This window comes from Macaca thibetana, chromosome 14, assembly GCF_024542745.1.
Source record: "Macaca thibetana thibetana isolate TM-01 chromosome 14, ASM2454274v1, whole genome shotgun sequence".
In the NCBI taxonomy this organism is placed as follows: domain Eukaryota; kingdom Metazoa; phylum Chordata; class Mammalia; order Primates; family Cercopithecidae; genus Macaca; species Macaca thibetana.
In genome coordinates, this window is record NC_065591.1 from 120,513,173 (window position 1) to 120,537,435 (window position 24,263).

Below are 24,263 nucleotides of genomic sequence, written 5' to 3' on the forward strand. Positions count from 1 at the left end.
TAATATTCAGCTAAGACACACCAAGACGGGTAAATGAGATCTGTATAACTAGTATCTGTTCTATTGCTTTGGGTCCATGCTGTATCAGCTGTTTAAATACTTTTACTATCACTAAGATTTCAGTCCCCAGTTGGCCTGGGCGCTCCCGTAGGGGTTCTAGATTTGAAGGTTCCAAATGTAAACTGGAAGAGAGTTTATATTTCTGGGCTCACGATTTAGAAAGAAATAAACACTTTTAAGGGCAGGCATAGACACATTTCAAAGTTTCCAAGATAAGACTGAAAGAAATCAGTATCACTTAACTTACAGAAAGAAAAACGATTACAGTCAATCAATTTGTCACTTTTATAAGCTAACAGAACAAGAGAAGAAAGGGTTAAGATGAAAGACCAAGAATTTTGGTTAAACAAAAAGAATGTCAAGTGATATTATTAAAAAGTAGAAACTGACAGAGACAAAATTTGTAAATAACTTCTGAAACAGATTACATCAGTGTATAATGGTGGTCTTATCTGAAGATTAAGCAATTTCTCAAATTTTGTTATAGACTGAAATAGACACAGAAAAAGGTGGCAGTCAAGAAACTGAAATCCTCACAGTCCCCACTGCTAACATTCAATATCGCTTAGGACAGCCACTTCAGTAATTTGGACCTCAGTTTCCTCATCTGCAAAACTGGAAGGTCTAATTGTACATCTTTTTCTCTCTTAGTTATAAAAAAGTATGATTCTAGTTTAATATGCTTTATGGCTAACACAATATGGCAAGAATACAGGGGTAGGCCATGGGAATATATCAATGATTACATACAATGAGGCAAAGAACAGGTACAAATGCATTATTACAATGCACTTAGTTACTACTTTGATATAACAAATGGTATACCAAGTAGTATGAAATTTTTTAAGAAGCTTGACGAGATAGTTATACCAGGAAACGAACTATCTATCTAGGTCACCAATACTGCACATGAATATACAATCAAGTAACAATTATACATTATAATATTTGGTACCAAAATACCATGCTTGCCTTCTGAAGGTCATTTTAAAAAACAGCACAGATGTTTTTTAATTTTTGTTGATGTTATGTTTTGTTCATAAGAATAAGAACATTTGCATTCTCGAAGCATATGGAAATTAATGGTGAGAAAAAGAGACGCTAAAACGTCTTAGGTTGTAGAGGGATTAAGAAATTCATTCCTGACACACCAACGATGTACTCTAGACAAAAAAGATATGATCTTCATCCATCTATTAGTAATAACTTATCATAAATGCACGCAATATTTTCACTTAAAAATTAACTCACCAAATGGAAGCATTTTATGAAATATGGCATGAAATTTAGTAATTAAGAGCTTCCCTACATTCTCAAAGAAGCTGAGGTGACATGCAATAAAACACACATGAACAATGTGTGAATTTGGCCATCTTACTTATTTATATACAAGCTAAAATTAGATTTCCAATCCTATACTCTGACACCTAAAAAGAAACGCACTTAATTCTGGAAGGTTTTCCTTAAGGTGACCACAACTAAAAACTTCAGTATATCACACATGATAAAAGCACTGGACTTTTCTGGATCATTTAGCTTCAGGTACATGATTAATACTTTTTGATTAAAAATATAAATGCCCATATATTACTGTCTCCCAAAGATAGCTGAAAACTTTGTATAGAAGAAAGCTTTCCTCCTAAATACTTTCTTTACAATGACTAATTCACCAGTACGCAAAAAGCTTAAAGAATGTAGAATAAGTGAATAAAAGAACTATACTAAGTGCTTACATGATGGGGGAAATAATCAATGCTACAAAGGACATATTTTAAGTCTCATTAAGAGCAAGTCATGGTCATTACATTCAAAAAAGTTCTAATATTAAAAGTCAAGAAATAACAACAAAAACATGCACATATTCTATTGTCACATCAAAGAGAAACTTAATGTCTCAGTTAGAAAAAGTGTGCATCTGAAGCAGAGACAACATAAGCTACTATTTTGCTATAATATGTGATCAATAGCTGAATCACTTAACGTAATGATCAATAAATATCTTTCCTTTAGTCTTAATAAAGGTATTTTCACTTAAGGGTATGGATTAAATATCTATAAAACGAATTCTACTAAATAGAAGACTTCAACTCTGAGTACATGCAGAAATGCCAACGTGACTGTGAGAAAGAACGAAAACATCTTGATTACCACAGTCATTGTTATTTACTCATAAGTGTCAAAAGCCTTAGGAACTTTCTAAAAGTGCAAAGAGAAGACATACAAGTTGCAATGCTCAACTCCACATTCCATGTAGTATTGTATGAATACATTTATTTCTGTTTTAAAAGAATACCATTTATTTTCTTACAATAATCATTATTGCACAATCTCATTTCAGTATTATATAAGTATTTTTCTGTGGATTATAATCCTTTAGGCAAATCACGTTATAGAAAGAAATCTAATAATCACTCAACCTAATTTTTAATAATTTTTAACTTCATATGAAATGGAGAATACATTCACAAAATCACCTGACAAGCAATCTGCACGAGGTAGACCAGCTCTTTAGATTCACAGCCATTTTTCATTACTTCATTCTGTTCTTCTGAAAGTGAAAGCTACATCACAGAAAAAAAAGAAGAGAGGGAAAGAAAGTCATTATTAGTGAACAAGAATAAACTAAGAATTCATAATACCTGGAGCATCATCTCCAGGTGAGCATCAGCTTAATGTGAGACATACCTTATATAAGAACTTTATTGCTTAAGGCAGATGAATGAAGGACTTGGTGTTTCAGATAAAATATAGTGTAGCTTACATCTAAGGGTCTTCACTTCCTTAATCTATTTAGTACATACATGAAACTAAGCACTGAGAGATAGTATGACTTAACAGTTTAAACAAGCTCAGACCTTATTACACAGATAAAAAACTGGCTGCTCAGTAACAGGTTGGGTCTATGGACATGTTTAATTTCAGAATCACCATGTAGTGGGGTGAGGAGGAGGTGGGGATGGTTAATGGGTACAAAATAAATAGAAAGAATGAAAAAGACCTAATATGTGATAGCAACAAGGTGACAATAGTTAATAATAACTGTACAGTTTAAAATGACTAAAATAGTATAACTGGATTGTCTGTAACACAAAGGATACATGCTTGAAGGAAGGATACCCCATTTTCCATGATGCTATTATTACACATTGCATGCCTGCATGAAAACATCTCATATACCTTATAAATATATAAACCTACTCTGTATCCACAAAGATTTGAAATTTAAAATTTCAAAAAAAAATTCACCATATAGGTCTGCAGACTGGATTTTAGTTTTATTTAAACCAGCTACCAACATGTATTTTTCATGATACAGATTTCTGGCTTCTACTGAAAAATCAGAAAATTGGGAAGACTGGACCTACATTCTCACATGGGCAACAGCTAGCTACAGCTGAGAAATGACCATCACCTTTAAATGAGGTATCTATTCCCCAAGAAAGTCTGCCACAGAGCTGACTACCCTCTAGTTTTCTTGCTAGTATCTAGGCTGAGTATTAACTGTCATTCATCATGCTACTTGCTTTGTTATTTTTCTTATTCCCCACTTGCTTTACTCACTTATGTTATACACCTACCCCATCTTTGGATGTCAATTTGCAAACGTGGTCCCAGAGACGGACAACCCTAAGTTCAAATGTGTTTATAATTGGCTATGTAATATTGACCTACCTGCTTAGGCTCTCAACTGGAAATTGAGGATGACACAATATTATGTATTTTCAAGTCTGTGGGTATTAAATGCGATGATGCATGGACAGTGTCCACCCAGGTAACTAATACTTAATAAATGTAATGTACCATTAAAATTCATACTATATGAAATACAAGGTTGATGGAGACATATTCTCTATTGAGGAAAGTGGTATCACAAAGTATTTTTTTAAACTTCAGATACTAAGAAGTTGTTCACAAGATAACAATCATTCTCCCAGTAGCCCAAAAAAGCCAGGTTAATGACAAAAGCATAGTTTTAAAAAGAAATCAAATAATTAAGGGTGAAAAGAAACCTACATGAACTAGCTTTCAGAAAGTGACAACACTTTCATGAGACAGAAGAGACTCAAAGATGTGCTGAGACGCCTGGCAGAGATACCAGAGAAAAAAGAATCTGTGTTAGACGGGGTAAGGAGAAACCAGCCAAACCTTGAGTGACTGCATATAAACTAAAGTGATAAACTCAAATTACAAGGAGCACCCTGTAGCAGAGAGTTGACACTCACCCATCAACTGATTCCCACAGGTACACACCAGGGGCATCGGGTGAGTAAACCAAAGGCTGCAGGGGAGGAAGAGAACTGAGAGAATGAACCTTGAAGTATGGGAAGCCTCCCCAAGCACAAGGCAGCTAACCTCCCTTGACTGGGAGCGTGGCAGTGAAACAGAGGGGAAAAGAGAACTGGGAGATACCCCTCTGAAAGCACTCAGGACACTTAACAACTGAAGGATGGAGGTGGCACAGAAGAGCTGGGAGAAACTGCAGGCCTTCACAGCTACCCTCAAAGCTCTTGGGTAGGGCAAGGGGAAGAGTGCTCTCCAGAGGCACAAAGTGCTGGGGGAAAGAACTGGACAGACAAGAGAAGAAGCGACCAGGCTGCAAGCAGAGAAAGAAAACATGTTCTCCCTCAGCTCAGAAGATTTGGGGCTTCATAGCAAAGCACGAAGATTTCTTCCGCATCTCACCACTCTTCAATTTTCCTTGTGAAAGAAATCTCAGAACCTTAACTTCAAAATATTTAAAGCAGTGATAAACTCAATCAAAGTAAAGCTGTCATAAAAGACCAGATCTGTATCAAATAGAGATCAGCCTGATGCACCACCTCACTTCAACAGACTGAAAGAAGAAGAGATAAGCCCTTTCCTGGAGGTAAGTTTACTGACTTTGGTCTCAGCGGTTTTTTCATATATTTCACATGAAAAAATTACAAAACACACAGATAAGCAAGCAAATGTGACACATGGGCACGAGAAGCAAGGGTAAAATAAAGCAGACACAGAATTGGGCCAGATATAAAAATAATAAGAAAGAGAATGTAAATTAAATATAATAGAGATTCTAAAATACAGTTCAATAGGCAAACAATATGCAAAAGCACAGGAGAAAGAGAAGATTCTGGAAAAATGGCAGACTCAGAAGCACCAGGAATCCATCTTTCCACCTAGACAATAACTGCACTGGCAGAATCTGTCTGGTGTGTAACTATTGTAACAACTCTGGTACCTACTGAAGGCCTGCAACTTTCAAGGGAAGGCTTGTATGGGAAACTGTAGTTCATTTTGGTCAACATCAGCACTTAAAAAATAACAGCTCCCTATACCCCCGCCACCCCTATAGCAGGCAGCTGTGCACATACTCCGGGAGCAGCATACACCTACCTTACAAGAGCCAAGATATACAAAAAGAACACTGCCTCCAAATTTCAGAGATCTATGCTATGACTGCAGATCACTGCTTTGAATTGCAGAGGTGCAAATAGCTATGTGTCCATTACACCTAGCTCCACTGTTTGCAGGCCCATGCTCCTCTGGCTAAAGTGACTTCCAGCAGACATAAAGGGCCAACACCCTCTTCCTTCCCTGTCCCCCTTTATTTTTCTCTTTTTCCTCCTTCGGGAAAATATAATAGACTAGGACATTCAAAAGCAACTGCACCTATAGAGAAAATCAGAAAGTGACCACACATGCTCAGAGAAAGGTACAGGCTTAGGAAAGACCAAAGAAGACATTAAGTTCCAATTCAGACTGATCTTTGGCACAGAGATAGACTACAACAATCAAAAAACCAAAAACAATAAAAACAGCAGTCCCTGGGGAAGGAGGAGAATCTGGTTTTCAGAGTTACCACATCATTAGATTCAAATGTCCATTTTTCAAAAAAAAAAAAAAAATCACAAGGCATATAAAGAAACAAAGTATGAACCTTTCAAAGGTAAAAATTAATCAAAATGAATCACAGTGGCTCACATCTGTAATCCAGTACTTTGGGAGGCTAAGGCAGGAGGATAGCTTGAGGCCAGGAGTTCAAGACCAGCTTGGGTAACACAGAACACCATCTCTACAAATTTTTTTAATAAAAATAGAAATTAAAAACTGTTTCTGAAAAAGATCTGATAGTAGGTTTACAAGACAAACGACTATCTTAAAGATGTTCAAAGACCTAAAGGAAGTTGTGGAAAAAGTCAAGAAAACATTATATAAACAAAATAGAAGTATCAATAAAGAGGTAAAAAGCCTAGAAACCAAAATCAAATTTTGTAGCTGAAAAGTATAAAAACTGAAATGAAAAATTCACTAGAGGGATTCAAAGGCAGATTTGAGCAGGCAGAAAAGAGAGTTAGTTAACTTAAAGATAAGACAATAGAAATGATTGAATCTGAGTAATAGGAAGAAAAAATGATTGAAGATAAGTAATAAGAGCCTAAGGGACCCATGGGACACCCTCAAGCAAACCAACATACATATGTAGGAGTACCAGAATAAAAAAAGAGAGAGAAAGGGGCAAAGAGATTATTTGAAAAGATAATGGCCCCAAACTTCCCAAAATTGATAAAAGACATGAATATAAACCTCCAAGAAGCTCAATGAATTCTAAGTAAGATAAACTCAGAGAGACCCACACTAAGATACCTGATAACCAAATGTTCAAAATACAAAGATAAGGAGGCAAGCTTGAAAGAGTCAATATAGGAGTGACTCAACACCTGCAAGGGATCATCAATAAGATTAGGAGATTTCCCATTAGAAACTTTAAAGGTCAAAAAACAGCAGGTCAATATATTCAAAGTGCTAAGAGAACTGGCAACAACTAATTCCATAACCAGCAAAACTGTCCTTAAAAAGTAAGGGAGATGCTCCCAGATTTTAAAAAGCCCAACTTCAGATATTCCCAGATAAAGAAGAGCTGAGGGAGTCAATTACCACTAGACCTGCCACACAGAAATTCTCAAGGAAGTCCTGCAGGGTAAAATAAATTAAAACACATACACACAAACACTACTAACTCAAAGCCATATGAAGAAGAAAGAACTCAATAAAGGTAAATATATGGACAATTATAAAAGCCTGTATTACTGTACAATGATATGTAACTCTACTTTTTATCTAAATGATTTCAGAGACTAATTCTTAAAAGAAAATTATTAGTCTAAAGGCTAGCATTACTATTATTATTTTTTATTATTATTATTATTATTATTATTATTATTTTGAGATGGAGTCTTGCTCTGTCACCCAGGCTGGAGCACAGTGGTGCAATCTTGGCTCAATGCAAGCTCCGCCACCTAGGTTCATGCCATTCTCCTGCCTCAGCCTCCTGAGTAGCTGGGACTACAGGCGCCCACCACCATGCCCAACTAAGTTTTTGTATTATTTTACTGATTTCACTGGGGTTTCACTGTGTTAGCCAGGATGGTCTCAATCTCCTGACCTCGTGATCCACCCGCCTCAGTCTCCCAAAGTGCAGCTAGCATTATTTTAACTCTGGTTTGTAATTCCACGTCCTTTCCTACATCACTTCAAAGAATAATACATTTTAAAAATTATTTATGTTTCAGAACAGAAAAATGTATAAAGATGTGATTTTGCGATAATCAACAACCAAAAGAGGAGACGTTGGAGCTATTATAGGAGCAGAGTTTTTCTATGTTAATAAATTTAAACCAGCATAAATTCAAATTTGAATGTTATAACTTTAGAATGTTGAATGTAATCCTCATGGCAACCACAAAAAGATAGCTATAGAATGTGAACAAAAGAAAATAAGAAAGAAATCTCAACATTTCACAATAAAAAAATCAACTAAACACATTTAAAAAGCATTAATGCAGGAAATGAGGAACAAAAAAGCTATAAGACACAAAGAAAACATATAGAAAAATGAGAGAAGTCCCTCCTTCTCAGTAATTACTTTTAATGTGAATGAAATAAACTGTATAATCAAAGACAGAGATTGGCAGAATAACAAAGTAACATAATTCAATTACAGTGATGTGCCACCATAACATCATTTTGGTCAACGACGAACTGCATACATATATCACAGTGGACCCAAAAGATTACAAAACCACATTCTTACTATATCTTTTCCATATTTAGACATATTTGGATACACAGATGCTTACCATTGTGTTACAACTGCCTATAGTATTCAGTAAAGTAACATTCTGAACAGGTTTGTAGCCTAGAAGCAATAGGCTATACCAGATAGCTTGGGTATATAGTAGGCTATACCTTCTCTAAGTACATTTTAAAGATATTCACAACTACAAAATCACCTAATAATATATCCCTCAGAAAATAACCCTGTTAAGTGATGCATTACTATATACGGTGGCTATCAGAGATACACTTTAGACCCAAATACACAAATAGATGGAAAGTGGAAGGATGGAAAAAGATATTCTATGCAAATTGAAACCAAAAGAGAGTGGAGGTGACTACACTAAAAATAAATAAAACAGACATTAAACCAAAAAGTTTAGAGACAAAAAAGAATATTATATATTAATAGAAGGTTCAATACACAAAGAAGATACAACAATTATAAGTGGTGGGGGAGAGCAAGATGGCTGACTAGATGCAGCCAGGTGAAAGAGCTCCCACCGAGAGACTGAGATGACTGGTGTGCTTCTAATAAATCTTCAGAGGCAAGGCATCAAGAGTGTACACAGGGAAGACACAGAAGCTGGGCTGAAGGGGGAGAAAGCTGGGAATCCTGCATGGCCCTACTGTGCACTGCACCAGGACTCATTCCTGGATCCTAACAGCTCCAGGGGAACAGGTGAGTTGAACTGGTAAGGAGCAACCTGCACTTGCCACAGGCCTCTGAAACTCTGGCAGGAAGAGACCCCCCCCTCAACCACCATGGACACTGAATTGGCACGGAGAGCTTCTTAGAGAAGTGGTAGGGGCAGCAAGCCAGCTGATGTGGAGCCCAGAAGGTTTGATGCAGGAGCATCCATAGCAGAGCACATTTAGGAGTGGCCATGCTCCTAGGCTCAACTTGCAACCACAGGTGACTTTAGTTCAAGGGGAACTGCTAGACCTGATCTCTGCAAGACAGTCTTGCCCATCAGATGGGGCTGGTCCAATTTGACCATCCCTTGGTGTGCTGCCCTCTCCCAAGGACCCAGCCTGGCCACACATGTTTGCAGGCCAGCCTCGCATGTCCTGGGAGCTGTATCATAGCTTCTGCACTGGTGGACCATGCCTGACCTGTGGAGAGCTGCAGTGGGGTGGCACCTATGACCATGCATGAGCCCACACTCCCTCCCCATATGTCAGCCTCCCCTGAAGCCATGGCAACTCCCCACATCACTTTGATGGTATATGTCAGTGTGGGCAGGTTTTGCTTTCCTTTCTCCACCAGTGAACAAGAGTGCAATCCACCCTACCTCCACCTGCCGACCGCCACTGTAGATGGAGCCTTGGCGGGCAGAACCAGCCAACCCCAACCCTGCCTGTACCCTGCCCTTATACTAACACTGCACAGAGAACAGTGAATCCTCTCCCACCTGAGCAACCACTTCTGCTATGGGGCACAGAGAAGGCACCCAGAGCCGCACCCACCAGCGCCCAAGCCAACACCACCTCCAGCACAACTGTGTGCAAAGTAACCAACAAGGGGTCTCCACGCACCCCACAGCTGTGCTGCCTCTGCCACTGTGGTGAACGCCCACAGGAAGGCAAGCACGCTGGCATCCACTAGCACTCTGTTGCAGCTGCTGCTACAAGGATGGACCCTGCTATCACCACACTATGAAATGCTTTGACCGTCACCACCCATTGGAGTGTAGTGACCAGCAGTCCACAAGCACTTTGGCCTCCACTGACACAGTAAATTCCTAACTATCCTCAAGGAGACAAAGGACAAAGTCTGGGTGCAATACAGTTGGGAGCAGAGCACTGGCCCCCCAAAAAACTTCCAGAAATGAAGCCAATCCGCTGAATCCCCTTTATAACACAATCAAACCCTAAAGGTCATCAAACAGGATAAAAGGGAGAAAAAAACATCCAAAGGCCAGCAACCTAAAAGACTAAAGGTAGATAAGCTCACAAAGATGAGAAAGAATCGGCACAAGAACCCTGAAAACTCAAAAAGCCAGAATGCCTTCTATTCTCCAAACGAACGTATCATCTCTCCAGTAAGGGTCCTGAACTGGCCTGAAATGGAAACAGAATTCAGAATATGTATAAGAATGAAGATCACTGGACTACAGGAGTACACTAAAACCCAATCCAAGGAAGCTAAAAACCATGACAAACAATGCAGAAGCTGACAGACAAAATAGCCAGTATAGAAAATAATGTAACCAACCTGATAGAGCTGAAAAACACACTACAAGAATTTTATAATGCAATCACAAGTATTTATAGCAGAACAGACCAAGCAGAGGAAAGAATCTCAAAGCTTGAAGACAGGCATTCTGAAATAAGACAGACAAGAATAGAGAAAAAAGAATGAAAACGAATAAATAAAACCTCCAAGAAATATGGGACTGTGTAAAAGATACCAAATCTACAACCACCCTGGTGCCCCTGAAAGAGATGAACAGAATGGAACCAAATTGGAAAACATATTTCAGGATATCATCCATGAGAACTTCCCCAACCTAATTAGAGAAGCCAACATTCAAATTCAGGAAATGTAGAGAATTCAAGTAAGATACTTCACAAGAAGATCATCCCCAAGACACATAATCATCAGATTCTCCAAGGTCAAAATGAAAGAAAAAATGTGAAAGGCAGCTAGAAAGAAAGGTCTGGTCATCTACAAAGGGAAGCCCATCAGACTAACAACAGACCTCTCAGCAGAAACCCTACAAACCAGAAGATATTGAGAGCCAATATTCAACATTCTTAAAAAAAATTCCAACACAGAATTTCGTATCTGGTGAAACTAAGCTTCACAAGCAAAGGAGAAATAAGATCCTTTTCAGACAAACAAATGCTGAGGGAATTAGTTAACACCAGACCTGCCTTACAAGAGCTCCTGAAGGAAGCACTAAATATGGAAAAGAAAAACTGTTACCAGCTGCTACAAAAACACACTGAAATAAGCAGACCAATGATACTATAAAGCAACCACATAAACAAGTCTGCAAAATAACCAGCTAACATCATGATGACAGGATCAAATCCACACATACCACTACCAACCTTGAATGTAAATGGGCTAAATGCCCCAATTAAAAGACACACAGTGGCAAACTGGATAAAGAACCAAGACCCATTGGTATGCTGTCTTCAAGACACCAATCTCACATGCAATGAGACCCATAGGTTCAAAATGAGAGAACTCCTATCCTATCACCTAACAACAATAACAAAAACAATTTAAAAATGGGCAAAGTACTGGAGAACAGACATTTCTCCGAAGAAGATATACAAATGACCAGAAAGCACACAAAAAGATGTTCAAAATCACTAATCATCAGCCAATGCAAATCTAAACTACAATGAGATACCACTTCACACGCATAAGGACATCTATTATCCAAAAACAGAAAACAACAAGTGCTGGTTTCAAATTAGAGTGACTGAAACCCTTGTGCATTATTGGTGGTGTTTGTACTGCCACCATGGAAAACAGAATGGTGGTCCTCAAAAAACTTAAAAGGAGAATTATTAAATGTCCGTCAACAGATGACTGGATAATCAAAATGTGGTGCACGCATTTACACATGTACACCAACATGCAAAATAAAATATTATTCAGTCTCAGCCTTTAAAAAGAAAAAAATTCAGACATACGCTACAACAGGGATGAACACTGTGCTAATGTTAAATATACCAATCACAAAAAGACAGACACTTGATTCCACATATGTGTGGTACTTAGTCAAAAGAAAATATGGGAAATCCAGCAGAGATTGAAACTACGAAAAAAATTCCATAGAAAATGCCAAAAATGTTTTTTTATATCAGATATTAACAGCAAACTGGCAACAGTAAATGAAAGAAGCAGTGAACTTGAAAACAGGTCAATAAGAAGTATCCACATTGAATCACTAAGAGAAAAAAACAATGAACAAAAATAACAATACAGTTCAGCTCCCTAAGAGAATGTCAAACAGATAACCACAAATATAATTGTAGTACCAGAAGAAGATAAGAGAGAATGAAGCAGAATATCTTAGGAGATACCAGATGAGAACTTTCCAAATATGTGAAAACATCAGCTTCAAAATCAAGAAACTCAGTGAACCCCAAACTAAATGAATAAATCAGTACTAAACATATCATAATTATAATTTTGAAAAGGAAAGATAAAAGAAAAAACCTTTCAATCTATAAAGAAAAAACAAACATGACTCATGGGGGAAAAGTATAAATAACAGCTGACCTCTCACCAGAAACAAGAGAGAGGAGAAGACAAAAAGAAAGCATCTTTTAAGTGCTGAAAGAAATGTTGTCAATACTATTAATATGATTCATGCAAATAACCATCAGAAATTAAGCAACATAAAAACATTCACAAATAAAAATAATCTGAAAGAATTTGTCTCCAGTAGACTAGTCCAACAAAAAAACTATAACAAGTTCTTCAGGCTAAAGAGAAATGGTACCAGATAAAAACCGAGAACTGCAGGAAGGAATAAACAGTTCCAGAAATAGGAAATATCTAAGTAACTATAAAACACCTAACATCTCAACAGTAACAGATGGAACAGTTTAAGAATATCCTTAAGTTCTGAGAACATAGATATACCAAGACTTTATTCGTACCTAAACTATCATGTAAAAATAAGAGCCAAAAAAAGTATTTTCTGACTAACAAAAACTGAAGAGTTCCCACCAACAAAACCTCACCAAAAAATTTTTCTAAAATATGTACTTTAGAAGAAAAGGGATTCTAAAAGAATAAACTGAGACATAAGGTAGAAATATTGAGCAAGAAATAAGTTTATAAATCTAAACAAATTGTTTATAAAAATAACATTTAATTACAAAAGATAAAAAGTTAGAATTATCATCATGAACAACACTAACATGGAGAAAAGAGTGATCACAGTTAAAATATTCTAAATGCTGATACTTTGACAGAATCAGTTAGAGATATTGAAAAAAGATTAGCCTTTAAATTACGTATTTGAGTTATGATTTTAGTTGTAGCCACAAAAACAACAGAAAAATGATATATATTTTCTATTTTCTGGTTTCCAAACCAAAAGGAAGAGGACAAAAATTTTAAATGTCAGTAACTTTAAAAGAAATTAAGACTAGAAATAAAAATTAATCTCTCTACGTAGAAATGGGGAGGAAGGCATAAGGAGAGAGAACACTTCAGAAAAATAGAAAAGCAAGGAGATAAGAAGAAAAACTAAAAGAGAAAGAAGATGGCCAAACAGTGGCAATAAAATGGTAAAGTAGGTGGCTCCAAGCTTCAGTCCCTCCAAAAATCACAAAAACCAAGCACAATCTCTGAGAGTCAACTTTCTCAGTACTCCAGAAAACATTATAGGGTTTAGAATAACCAAGAGATCACTGAATCAAGGAAAAAGCAACTTCAAAATAGGAAAGCTTTGTGGCATTTTTACTTGTGCTTACCCCAAAACTCTCTGGCTCAGCAGTAGTCTTGATGATGCCAACCCTCACTGGGCCAAGAACGAACAGAAAGACCCTATTCACAAACTGTTGTTTGTCTCTTCTAACCTTTCTAGAGGCTACCTGAACAACTGATGCAAGGTGCTTACCTACATTTCACCTAACATGGAACTCATTCAGGAAGGAAAAGCATTAAACCTTGCTTAAAAATACAGTAAGGCAAATGAAAACTCTACAACTATCCGGAGCAAAAAATTATAGTTGAGACATAAAATGGACAACCCAAAATCTAGGAGGGAAAGGTGAGTAGAGAGGATCTCTGGGAAATGACAGCATTCAAAAGTACCTGGGTATATGGAAGTATTTTGAGAAGCATGCACATGCACAGGGTAGGATGCATACTCACAAAAAGCTAAGAAGTCCCTAAGTTTTCACCTCTAGCTGACCTCTAGGATAAGCGTAACATGAAGGGAAGACTAACGCAGACCTGTAAACAGCCTCGCTAGGTGCTGAGTGAGTATTCCAGTACAGAAACAACATATAAAGACTGGAGAAAGAAGCTTTTTCATTGACTTTTATTTTCCACTCCTGGCATTCAAAAAAAAAAAAAAAAAAAAATCCCTAACAAAACACTATCTAAGCACAAGCTAGAAGAAGAAAAACTTTACTGAATACATATGACAAGGAATATAGTCTTCACTAAAACAGTTTGGAAAAAAAAATCACTGAACAAACACAACTGCAGCCATGAACAATGAAAAAAAAATCAAACTCCAAGGATAGATGAGAACACAATTTCCATAGTTACTACATTATAATATTCAAATGTACAGTATGCCACACAAGTCACAAGGTATACAAAGAAACAGGAAAGCATGGATTCATCAGAGGAAAAATAAGTAAATCAACAAAAACTGTACCTGAAAAGTCTATATATAGGACTTGACTCTAAATAAACTGTATACAACATATTCAAAAAGTTCAAAGAAACCATGGACAAAGAAATAAGAGAAATCAAGAAACGGATGTATGAACAAATAAGAATATTAATAAGAAGCTATAAAGCATTAAAAAAAAACAAAGTCTGGGGCCAAAAAGTACAGTAACTAAAGTTAAAATCTGACTAGACAAAAAACAACAGATGTTGGTGAGGCTGCAGAGAAAAGGAATTGCTTATATACTGTTGTTGGGAATGTAAATTAGTTCAGCCATTTGGAAAGCAGTTTGGAGATTAAAAGAACTTAAAACAGAACTACCATTTGACCCAGCAATCCCATTACTGGATATATATACAAAAGAAAACAAATTGTTCTACCAAAAAGACACATGAACTCACATGTTCATCACAGCACTATTCACAATAGCAAAGACATGGAATCAACGTAGGTGCCCATCAAAAGTGAGCTGGATAAAGAAAATATGGTACACACATACCACGGAATATTACACAGCCATAAAAAAGAAAAAACCACATCCTTTGCAGCAACATAAATGCAGCCAGTGGTTATTATCCTAAGCAAATTAACACAGGGGCAGAAAATTAAATATCACATGCTCTCACTTATAAGTCAGAGCCAAACATCAGGTACTTATGGAAATAAAGATGGTAACAAAAGACACTGGGGACTACTAGATAGGGGAGGGAGGCAGTGGGGAAAAGATTTAAAAACTAACTTTTGGGTGTTATTCCCAGTACGTGGATGATAGGATTATTTGGACCCTAAACCTCAACATCACATGATATACCCAGGTAATAAATACATTTGTACATGTACTCCCTGAATCTAAAATAAAAGTTGAAAAAGAAAACAAAAATTCACTGGATAGCTCAGCAACAAATTTGAGCAAGAAGAGGAAAGAATCCATCACCTTAAAGATAAGAGAAGTAAAAGTATAAAATGTAATGAACAGAAAGAAAAAATAATTTAAAAAATTAATCAGTGCTTTAAAAAACCTATGAGACCCATCAAGTGGACCAACTCTTGCATTATGGAAATCTAAGAATGAAAAAGAGAGAATGGGGCAAATATTATTTTTAACAATAAAGGCCAAAATCATTCCAAATGTGATGAAAGACGTAAATGTGCACATCCAAAATCCAAAGAGTTCCACACCAAGACACACTATAATAAAATTTTCAAAAGACAAGGTCAAAGAGAAGTTCTTGAAGGCAGCAAAAAGAAGCAATTGGTCGCATATAAGTGATCCTCAAAAACATTATAAGCTCTTTTCTTAGCTGAAATGTTGAGGCCAAAAGGCAGAGGGATGATATATTTAAACTGCTGAAAGAAAAACCTAGTCAACTAACAATTCTATATCCAGCAAGACTATCCTTCAAAAATAAAGGGGAAATTAAAACATTCATAGATTTCCCCCAAAAAATAGAACTGAAAGGGCTGACCAACACTAGACCTACCCCACAAGAAAGGCTAACCAAGTTCTTAACATTGATAAAAAAGGACACCAGACAGTAACTTGAAGCCATATGAAAACAGAAAGATCTCCAGTTAAGGTCAATACATGGACAAACACACACCAATAATACTGAAACTCTGGTTTAGAACCCCACTTTTTGCTTTCTATGTTATTTAAAAGACTCATGCATAAATGTGTATGTTATTGGGCACATGATATATAAAGATGTAATCTGTGGCATCAATAACTTAATGAGGCAATTGAGCTGTATAAAAGTAGAGGTTTTGGGCCGGGCGCGGTGGCTCACGCCTGTAATCCTAGCACTTTGAGAGGCCGCAGCAGGCGGATCACCTGAGGTCAGGAGTTCAACACCAGCCTGACCAACATGGAGAAACCCCGTCTTTACTAAATATAACAGATTAGCCAGATGTGGTGGCACATGCCTGTAATCCCAGCTACCTGGGAGGCTGAAGCAGGAGAATTGCTTGAACCTGGGAGGCGGAGGTTGCACTGAGCCAAGATCATGCCACTGCACTCCAGCCTAGGCAACAAGAGCAAAACTCTGTTTCAAAATAAAAAAGAAAAGAGATTTCGTATGGAATTGAAGTTAAGTTGGCATAAATTCAAAATAAACTGTTATAATTTTAAGATGTTCTATGTAATCACTGTGGTAACCATAAAGAAAACAGCCATATAGAATGAACACAGGAAAAAATGAGAAGAGAATCAAAACATGTCACTAATTCAATTAAATAAGAAAGAAGGCAGTAACAGCCAAAATAGGGGCAAAAACTGTAGGACATATAGAAAACAAACAGCAAAATGGCGTAAGTCCTTCCTTAAGAGTAATTACTACAAATGTAAATAGAGTAAACTCTACAATCATAAGGCAGAGATGGAGAATGGATTAAAAACAAACACAATCCAACTACTTGCTTTCTACAAGAGACTCAATTTAGATCCAAAGATACAAATATGTTGAAAATGAAAAGATGAAAAATTATATTCCATGTAGATGAAAAGCAAAAAGACCTGGGTAGCTATACTAATATCAGACAAAATAGACATTAAGACAAAAATGAACATTATATATTGATGAAATGAGAAAATTCATCAAGAACATACAACAATTAGAAACAATTAGAAGCAAAAGAGCACCAAAATATATAAAGCAAACATGACAGAACTGAAAGGAGAAATAAGCAGTTCTACAAAAGCACTAGTTGAGTTCAATATGACCTTTCAATAATGAATAGACTAGAATATTTTTATATGTTTGTTGATCACCTCCATATCTTCTTTGGAAAAATTGGAAAAATATCTGCTCAAACCCTTTGCTGATTTGTGAAGTGGGTTGTTGATATTTTGTTGTTGAGTTGTAGTAGTTCTACATATAATTTGCTTCAGATATATGATTTGCATTATTCCCATTCAATGGATTCTTTTCACTCTCTTGATAGTGTCTTTGAATGTACAATTTTTAAATTGATACATAATATTTTACATATGTGTGAGTTACATGTGATACTTTGTTACAAGCACAGAAAGCGTCATTATCAAATCAGGGTATTTGGGATTTCCATCACCTTAAGTATTTACCATTTTTATGTGTTGGAATCATTGTCAAGATCTCTCTTTCAGCTACTTTGAAATATACATACATGGTTGTTAACTATAGTCATCCTACTCTGGTATTGAACATTATAACTTACACCTTCTATCTAACTGCATGTCTCTTCCCATTAATCAAACTTCTTCATCATGTTGCCCCTTCTCAGACTGTTATTCTACTCTCTACCTCTATTAGATCAAGTGTTTTAGATCCCACATGTGAGAATATACAATATTTGTCTTTCTGTGGCTAGATTATTTCATTTCACACGATGACCTTTAGTTCCATCCATGTTGCTGCAAATGACAGAATTTCATTCTCTTTTGTGGCCAAAGAGTATGCGATTGCATATATAGAGAGAGAGTATGGTGTGTGTATATGTATATACACAGAGTTACCATTCGTCTGTGGAGAGACAGGTGGGTTGATTTCCTATCTTTGTTATTGTAAATAGTGCTGCAATAAACATGGGAACGCGGGTATCAATTTGATACACTGATTTACTTTCCTTTAGATGCATGTGCAGTAGTATAACGGTTGGATCATATGGTAGTTCTATTTTTAGTTTTTTGAGAAATCTCCATACTGTTTCAAATAGTGCCTGTACTCATTTACATTCCTGACAACAGTGTTTAAGAGGTCCCTTTTCTCTGCATACTCACTGGCATCTATTATTTTTTGTTATTAAAAACTAGCCGTTCTAACAGGAGTAAGATAATATAACTAACTGTGGTTTTTGATTTGCATTTCCCTGATGATTAGTGATGTTGAGTATTTTTCATGTATCTGTTGGCCATTTGTATATCTTCTTTGAAAACTCTATTGTTATCCTTTGCTCACTTTTTTTTTTTTTTAATTTATTTATTATTATTATACTTTAAGTTATAGGGTACATGTGCATAACGTGCAGGTTTGTTACATATGTATACTTGTGCCTTGTTGGTGTGCTGCACCCATCAACTCGTCATTTACATCAGGTATAACTCCCAATGCAATCCCTCCCCCCTCCCCCCTCCCTCCTCCCCAATATAGGCCCCGGTGTGTGATGTTCCCCTTCCTGAGTCCAAGTGATCTTGTTCAGTTCCCACCTATGAGTGAGAACATGCGGTGTTTGGTTTTCTGTTCTTGTGATAGTTTGCTAAGAATGATGGTTTCCAGCTGCATCCATGTCCCTACAAAGGACACAAACTCATCCTTTTTTATGGCTGCATAGTATTCCATGGTGTATATGTGCCACATTTTCTTAATCCAATCTGTCACTGATGGACATTTGGGTTGGTTCCAAGTCTTTGCTATTGTGAATAGTGCCGCAATAAACATACGTGTGCATGTGTCTTTATAGCAGCATAATTTATAATCCTTTGGGTATATACCCAGTAATGGGATGGCTGGGTCATATGGTACATCTAGTTCTAGATCCTTGAGGAATCGCCATACTGTTTTCCATAATGGTTGAACTAGTTTACAATCCCACCAACAGTGTAAAAGTGTTCCTATTTCTCCACATCCTCTCCAGCACCTGTTGTTTCCTGACTTTTTAATGATTGCCATTCTAACTGGTGTGAGATGGTATCTCATTGTGGTTTTGATTTGCATTTCTCTGATGGCCAGTGATGATGAGCATTTTTTCATGTGTCTGTTGGCTGTATGAATGTCTTCTTTTGCCTTTGCTCACTTTTTAATGAGATTTGTGTTTTTTATTTTTTGGTTTTTGTTTTTGTTTTTGCTGTTGAGTTGTTTGAATTCCTTGTATAACTCCCTTGTGGGATATCATTTACAAATATTTCCTCCCACTCTACCAGTTGTCTCTTCAGACACTGTCGATTGTTTCCTTGCTGTGCAAAAGGTTCTTAGTTTAATACGATATCATTTGTCTATTTTTCTTTCTGTTGCCTGTGCTTAGGTCTTAGCCATAAAATCTTTGCCAAGACCAATATCCAGAAGTGTTTCCTCTGTTTTCTTCTAGTAGTTTTACAGATTCAGGTCTTACGTTTAAGTCCTGAATCCATCTTGGGTTGACTGTTTTATATGATGAGACATAAGGGTCTAGTTTTATTCTTCTACATGTGGACATCCACTTTTCCCAGCAACATTTATTGAAAAGGGTGTATCCTTTGTCAATGTATGTTTTTGGCAACTTCATACAAAAATTTTGGCTGTAAATATGTGGATTTCTTTCTGGGTTTTGTATCCTGTTCCATTACTCTACATGTTTGTTTTTATACCAACAGCACTCTGTTCAGGTTACAATGGCCTTCTCATATTTTGAAGATAGGTAGTGTGATGTCTCCAGCATTGTTCTTTTTGCTAAGGATTATCTCTGCATATCCAAATTCTATTCAATCTTCAATAAAGGTGAAGACTTTTGAATGCCACAGGACATAATCTCTCTCGCCCCTGAATACCTATAAGCACTCTTCCAACATTTATAACACCGTTCTTCTCTTGAATTTATTGGTATATTACTTGTTTTCTCTGAGGAAAGATTATCTACTTCATCAGTGGTACTCACATAGGTGGCTAGCACATAGAAGATATTCAATAAAACTACACTAAGTGAACGGTGGGTTTTAATACACCCTATACACATGTCTGAATATTAATGTATTTTATGCAGTATGTGAACTATATGTACAAAGACTATACACTATGAAGGACTGAACTATATTTGCCTGTAGAAATTTATGACGTGAACTCAGTGATTTAAATAATTTTCACTTCTTTCAATTTAATAATATTTCAGTCCTTCATCTATTAGAAATGGCAAACAGGATTTCCAAATCCCGTATTTCTAAATTTCTTCCAAATCTATCTTTGGAGTTATTTTTCCTGTATTGAGCTCACTTTTCTATCACCATGGAAACCAATTACAATTAGTGTTGTTAGGATCTTTAAAAATACAACTCTATTCAGCAAGTCTTCAAATGTTCAGAAAAGTTCTTTCTCCATATGGAAAATGGAAATCAGTAGCATAGAACAGGGTAAAAATATACCACCCACCCACAGAAGAAACCATTCACCAAAGCCTAATCAACAGATTGCAAATGAAAGAGTTCTTTTCTTTTATTCATCTTTTGTAGTTCTGTAATGGCTGCAGTTTCACTGTGTCATACCTATGGGGTTTGTAAACAAGTTTTCTTTCACCTCACAGCCTGTGTAGCAGACGTGGAGACACAAAAAATAATTTCTGTTGTATGATATTAGGTGGTCCACCCACCCTACCTTCAACCTCCTAATACTTGACACTGAAAACACTACTTTAAAACTACTGAGTTCAGGATGCCAAGAGGAAGAATAATTCTACAGTAGAATTACATCTTACAAGGTTAATAAGTGAAGTAAGTTCTAATTTCCAGCACATAAGGTGAAAATCAATAAAAGGCAAAATTACCCTTTAGATTTACCAGGAAAAAGCTAGAGACCTATAAGCATCTTAACAGACCTAACAGTTTTTCTTTCCAGAATTGGAATAGAGCACTGTTTTCTCAGCTGAGTATCAGATAAAGCAACTGATGTGCTCATCTTTAAACACTAGAATCACCATCAGTTCACTGTGAAGAATACCTGGAAAATGAGACCAAATAACACAACAGCAGAATCACAACCCTCTTCTTACTGATGCTCTCACTTAAGAACATATATTTGTCAGGAAACTGCTTCATACATATTTTTACATTTCAGCATGGTCGGGGCTTTCTAAGCAAAGAGCTCTGGCACCTGGGCTAAGGGACTGAACTTAACCCAGTAACCCTAAAGATGGAGCCCTCCAGAGATAAAGGTTTTCTCTCTCCCCCAAGCCATGTTTGCATTCCAGGGTGTTTGTGAAACACAGATCTTTGCTTCTTTTTCCCAGAGATTTTGTTTACATTCCAGAGCAAAGGTCTCTCTCTCTCTCTATCCTGAGAAAGGAGAATGGGCAGCAATGCCAGCTATCCTGTATAAACTTCAAGTTTCCTAAGTGCAGAGTTCTCTTGTGGTACCAAATCCCACTTGTAAACACAGGGTATCTCTGGTTGTCACCACATCACTTTATGGAGAACTAGGGCCTAGGGAACCAACATAAGTTACTTTTCAAGTAAACAAGGGCTTGATTTCTGGTCCAGAGACTTCAGGTTTCTGCTGGGGGAAAGGGTGGTGACAGAGAAAGAGAAAGAGAGTGAGGATGTGCGCAGTGTGTCTGTAATTGTGGCAAGCCAACTTGTTAGCTTACTAGTAGGAAAACATCGCAGACTCTTCAGAGTTTCAGACTCAACAATACTACAAGTAAGCTGCCTGAAATTTTGACTGACTCCACTCTAGATATATTTTTTCACAATCCAACCACTTCTACACATCTGATTCTTGGACTGAATAATCTCAAATGAGATACAGTGAAAATCCAGTACTCAGATGACAGTGGAACTGGTAACTCACTATCTGAACATTTCATTTCAAATCCTCCCCTGAAAGGACAATGATTTCCCTGTATAAGAGGGAGTATTACTGCAGAACATGCAGAAAAGTAAGGTTAAGATTTTTATTTCTTTTGAGGAAAACTAAACTTTGTGGCCAGGGTGAGAATAAAATTAGCATGGCTTTTATGTCAAATGATTACACATGTAGTAATAGTACTTCTGTGTAAGATTTTTTTAAACTGAAAATATGTACAAGTCAATTTTTCAAACTGCAAGTGTCTTAACAAAATGGGGAGAGATAACCTTTTCATTAATTTATTTTTATTAATGATGAAAGCTTAACTGATAGGAAGTACTCTGGTGAAGTCAGTATCCACTGCCTCAATCCTGACAACACTGTCCTTGGGTCATCAGGACAAGTATGACTTTCCACATTTTAAAGGTGATTATTTGACTTTACCTAAGTGCTTCCCTAGAACTTTTGCCTTTCTCTAAAGCACTTTAAAATGTCACTTATGAGGCCGGGCGCAGTGGCTCATGCCTGTAATTCCAGCACTTTGGGAGGCCGAGGCGGGTGGATCACCTGAGGTCGGGAGTTCGAGACCAGCCTGACCAACATGGAGAAACCCCGTCTCTACTAAAAATACAAAAATTAGCTGGGCCTGGTGGCACATGCCTATAATCCCAGCTACTAGGGAGGCTGAGGCAGGAGAATTGCTTGAACCAGGGAGGCGGAGGTTGCGGTGAGCCGAGATCGTGCCATTGCACTCCAGCCTGGGCAACAAGAGTGAAACTCCGCCTCAAAAAAAAAAAAAAAAGTCACTTATGTCAATTATGTCACTTAATTCCCATAGCACTTTGTGATATAGTTAGAATAGATACATTTATTTGTATTTTACAAATGAGGAAACTGATGACCAGAGACATTAAGAATTTACTTAAGATCACACTGGAAATTACTTAAGGTTACACTGCAATATTATGTATCATACTTTTTAACCTTCAACTACATTAAAGATGCGAGATATTCCAGAATCATAGTTTATTTCTTTTTGTTAAAATATTAGTTGAGTCAGTCTATTCTGTTCTAGCAATACACGCAGAATAGCTCTAGTGTCAGACTGCCTTGATTCGAATATAGTCTGCAAAACAGTTTAAGAACTTGAGTAAGTTCTTAAGCTCTTTTCAGCTAAATTTCTGTACCTGAAATTGTTGTGGAGCATAATTGAGACAATGTGTAAACAGTACTTGATATAATGCCTGGCTCACACAAAATATTCAATAAATACTGGCTTGTATTTTTATTACAATTCTGATTACTTCATTTTAAATGGAACTTCAGGCTTTTAAAATTGTTTGTATTATTAACCCTCAATATTCCTACACTCAGGTCAAACTTTACTACTTTTTTCCACATTTCCCAATATCAAGGCAGAAATGCATCCAATGACAGAAAGCCACGACAGCATTTTCAAGCCCCTTGCAGGCAGCTTGTGTGTAGAAAGCTCAAGACACAGATACTAAATTCATACTTTTCCTATTTCTTATTTGTACAAAAACCTGAACTCTACCACTCAGGTTAATTTAACTTAATGTTTTGTATGAAATTGGATAAAAAGAAACACATCAAGTGATAACTTCAGATACCAGATGATAAAGAAAATATAAATCAAACATATCCTTTTGCCACCCTACACACTAGATGGCGGTACAACACAAAGCACAACAGGAACAGTGCCGCCTCAAACTGATCAGACTCAATACACTGGTCATTTCTTTGCCTGCTACAAGAGACTTTCCCCCTCCGCTTACTAAAAAATACTTTGTAAAATGTAAATTAATCTTTGTTTTTGGACTGCAGAATAATACAACAGGGAAAATAAGTGCAATAACAATAAATTTTCAGAATTTTAAACTACATGTGGCTTTACTCAAAACAAAAAGCCCCTTCTAGTAATTGTTTATCTTTTTTTAGAAATTTAAATTTCTCTAAACTAAACATACGACATTTATGAATCAAACCTGTAGAATTTGGCCAAAGTGCTATTCACAGGAAAATATCCAAACTTAAATGCACTTATTAAAAAATTAATACCTAAAAACAAATGAATTATTAACAATACCTGTTACATTCTATTTCTCTAAAGAAGAGATTAAGTAGTATATGTAGTGTAATATTAATATTTGACAAAGTTGGTTTATGACAAAGCTAGTTTTTGAGAAGCAAATCCTAGTAG

At 36.6% G+C, this 24,263-nt stretch overlaps 1 protein-coding gene across 9 annotated transcripts in view; it reads right to left on the minus strand.

The window, feature by feature from the left end:
* ARHGAP32 (Rho GTPase activating protein 32) overlaps window positions 1-24,263 on the minus strand; it is a 308,498-nt gene that overhangs the window by 130,199 nt on the left and 154,036 nt on the right. For all 9 annotated transcript variants that reach the window (XM_050755922.1, XM_050755919.1, XM_050755917.1 and 6 more), the window contains one exon: window positions 2,535-2,621. In XM_050755922.1, coding sequence (XP_050611879.1) covers window positions 2,535-2,621 — 87 coding nt within the window. The remainder of the gene's footprint in view (window positions 1-2,534; window positions 2,622-24,263) is intronic.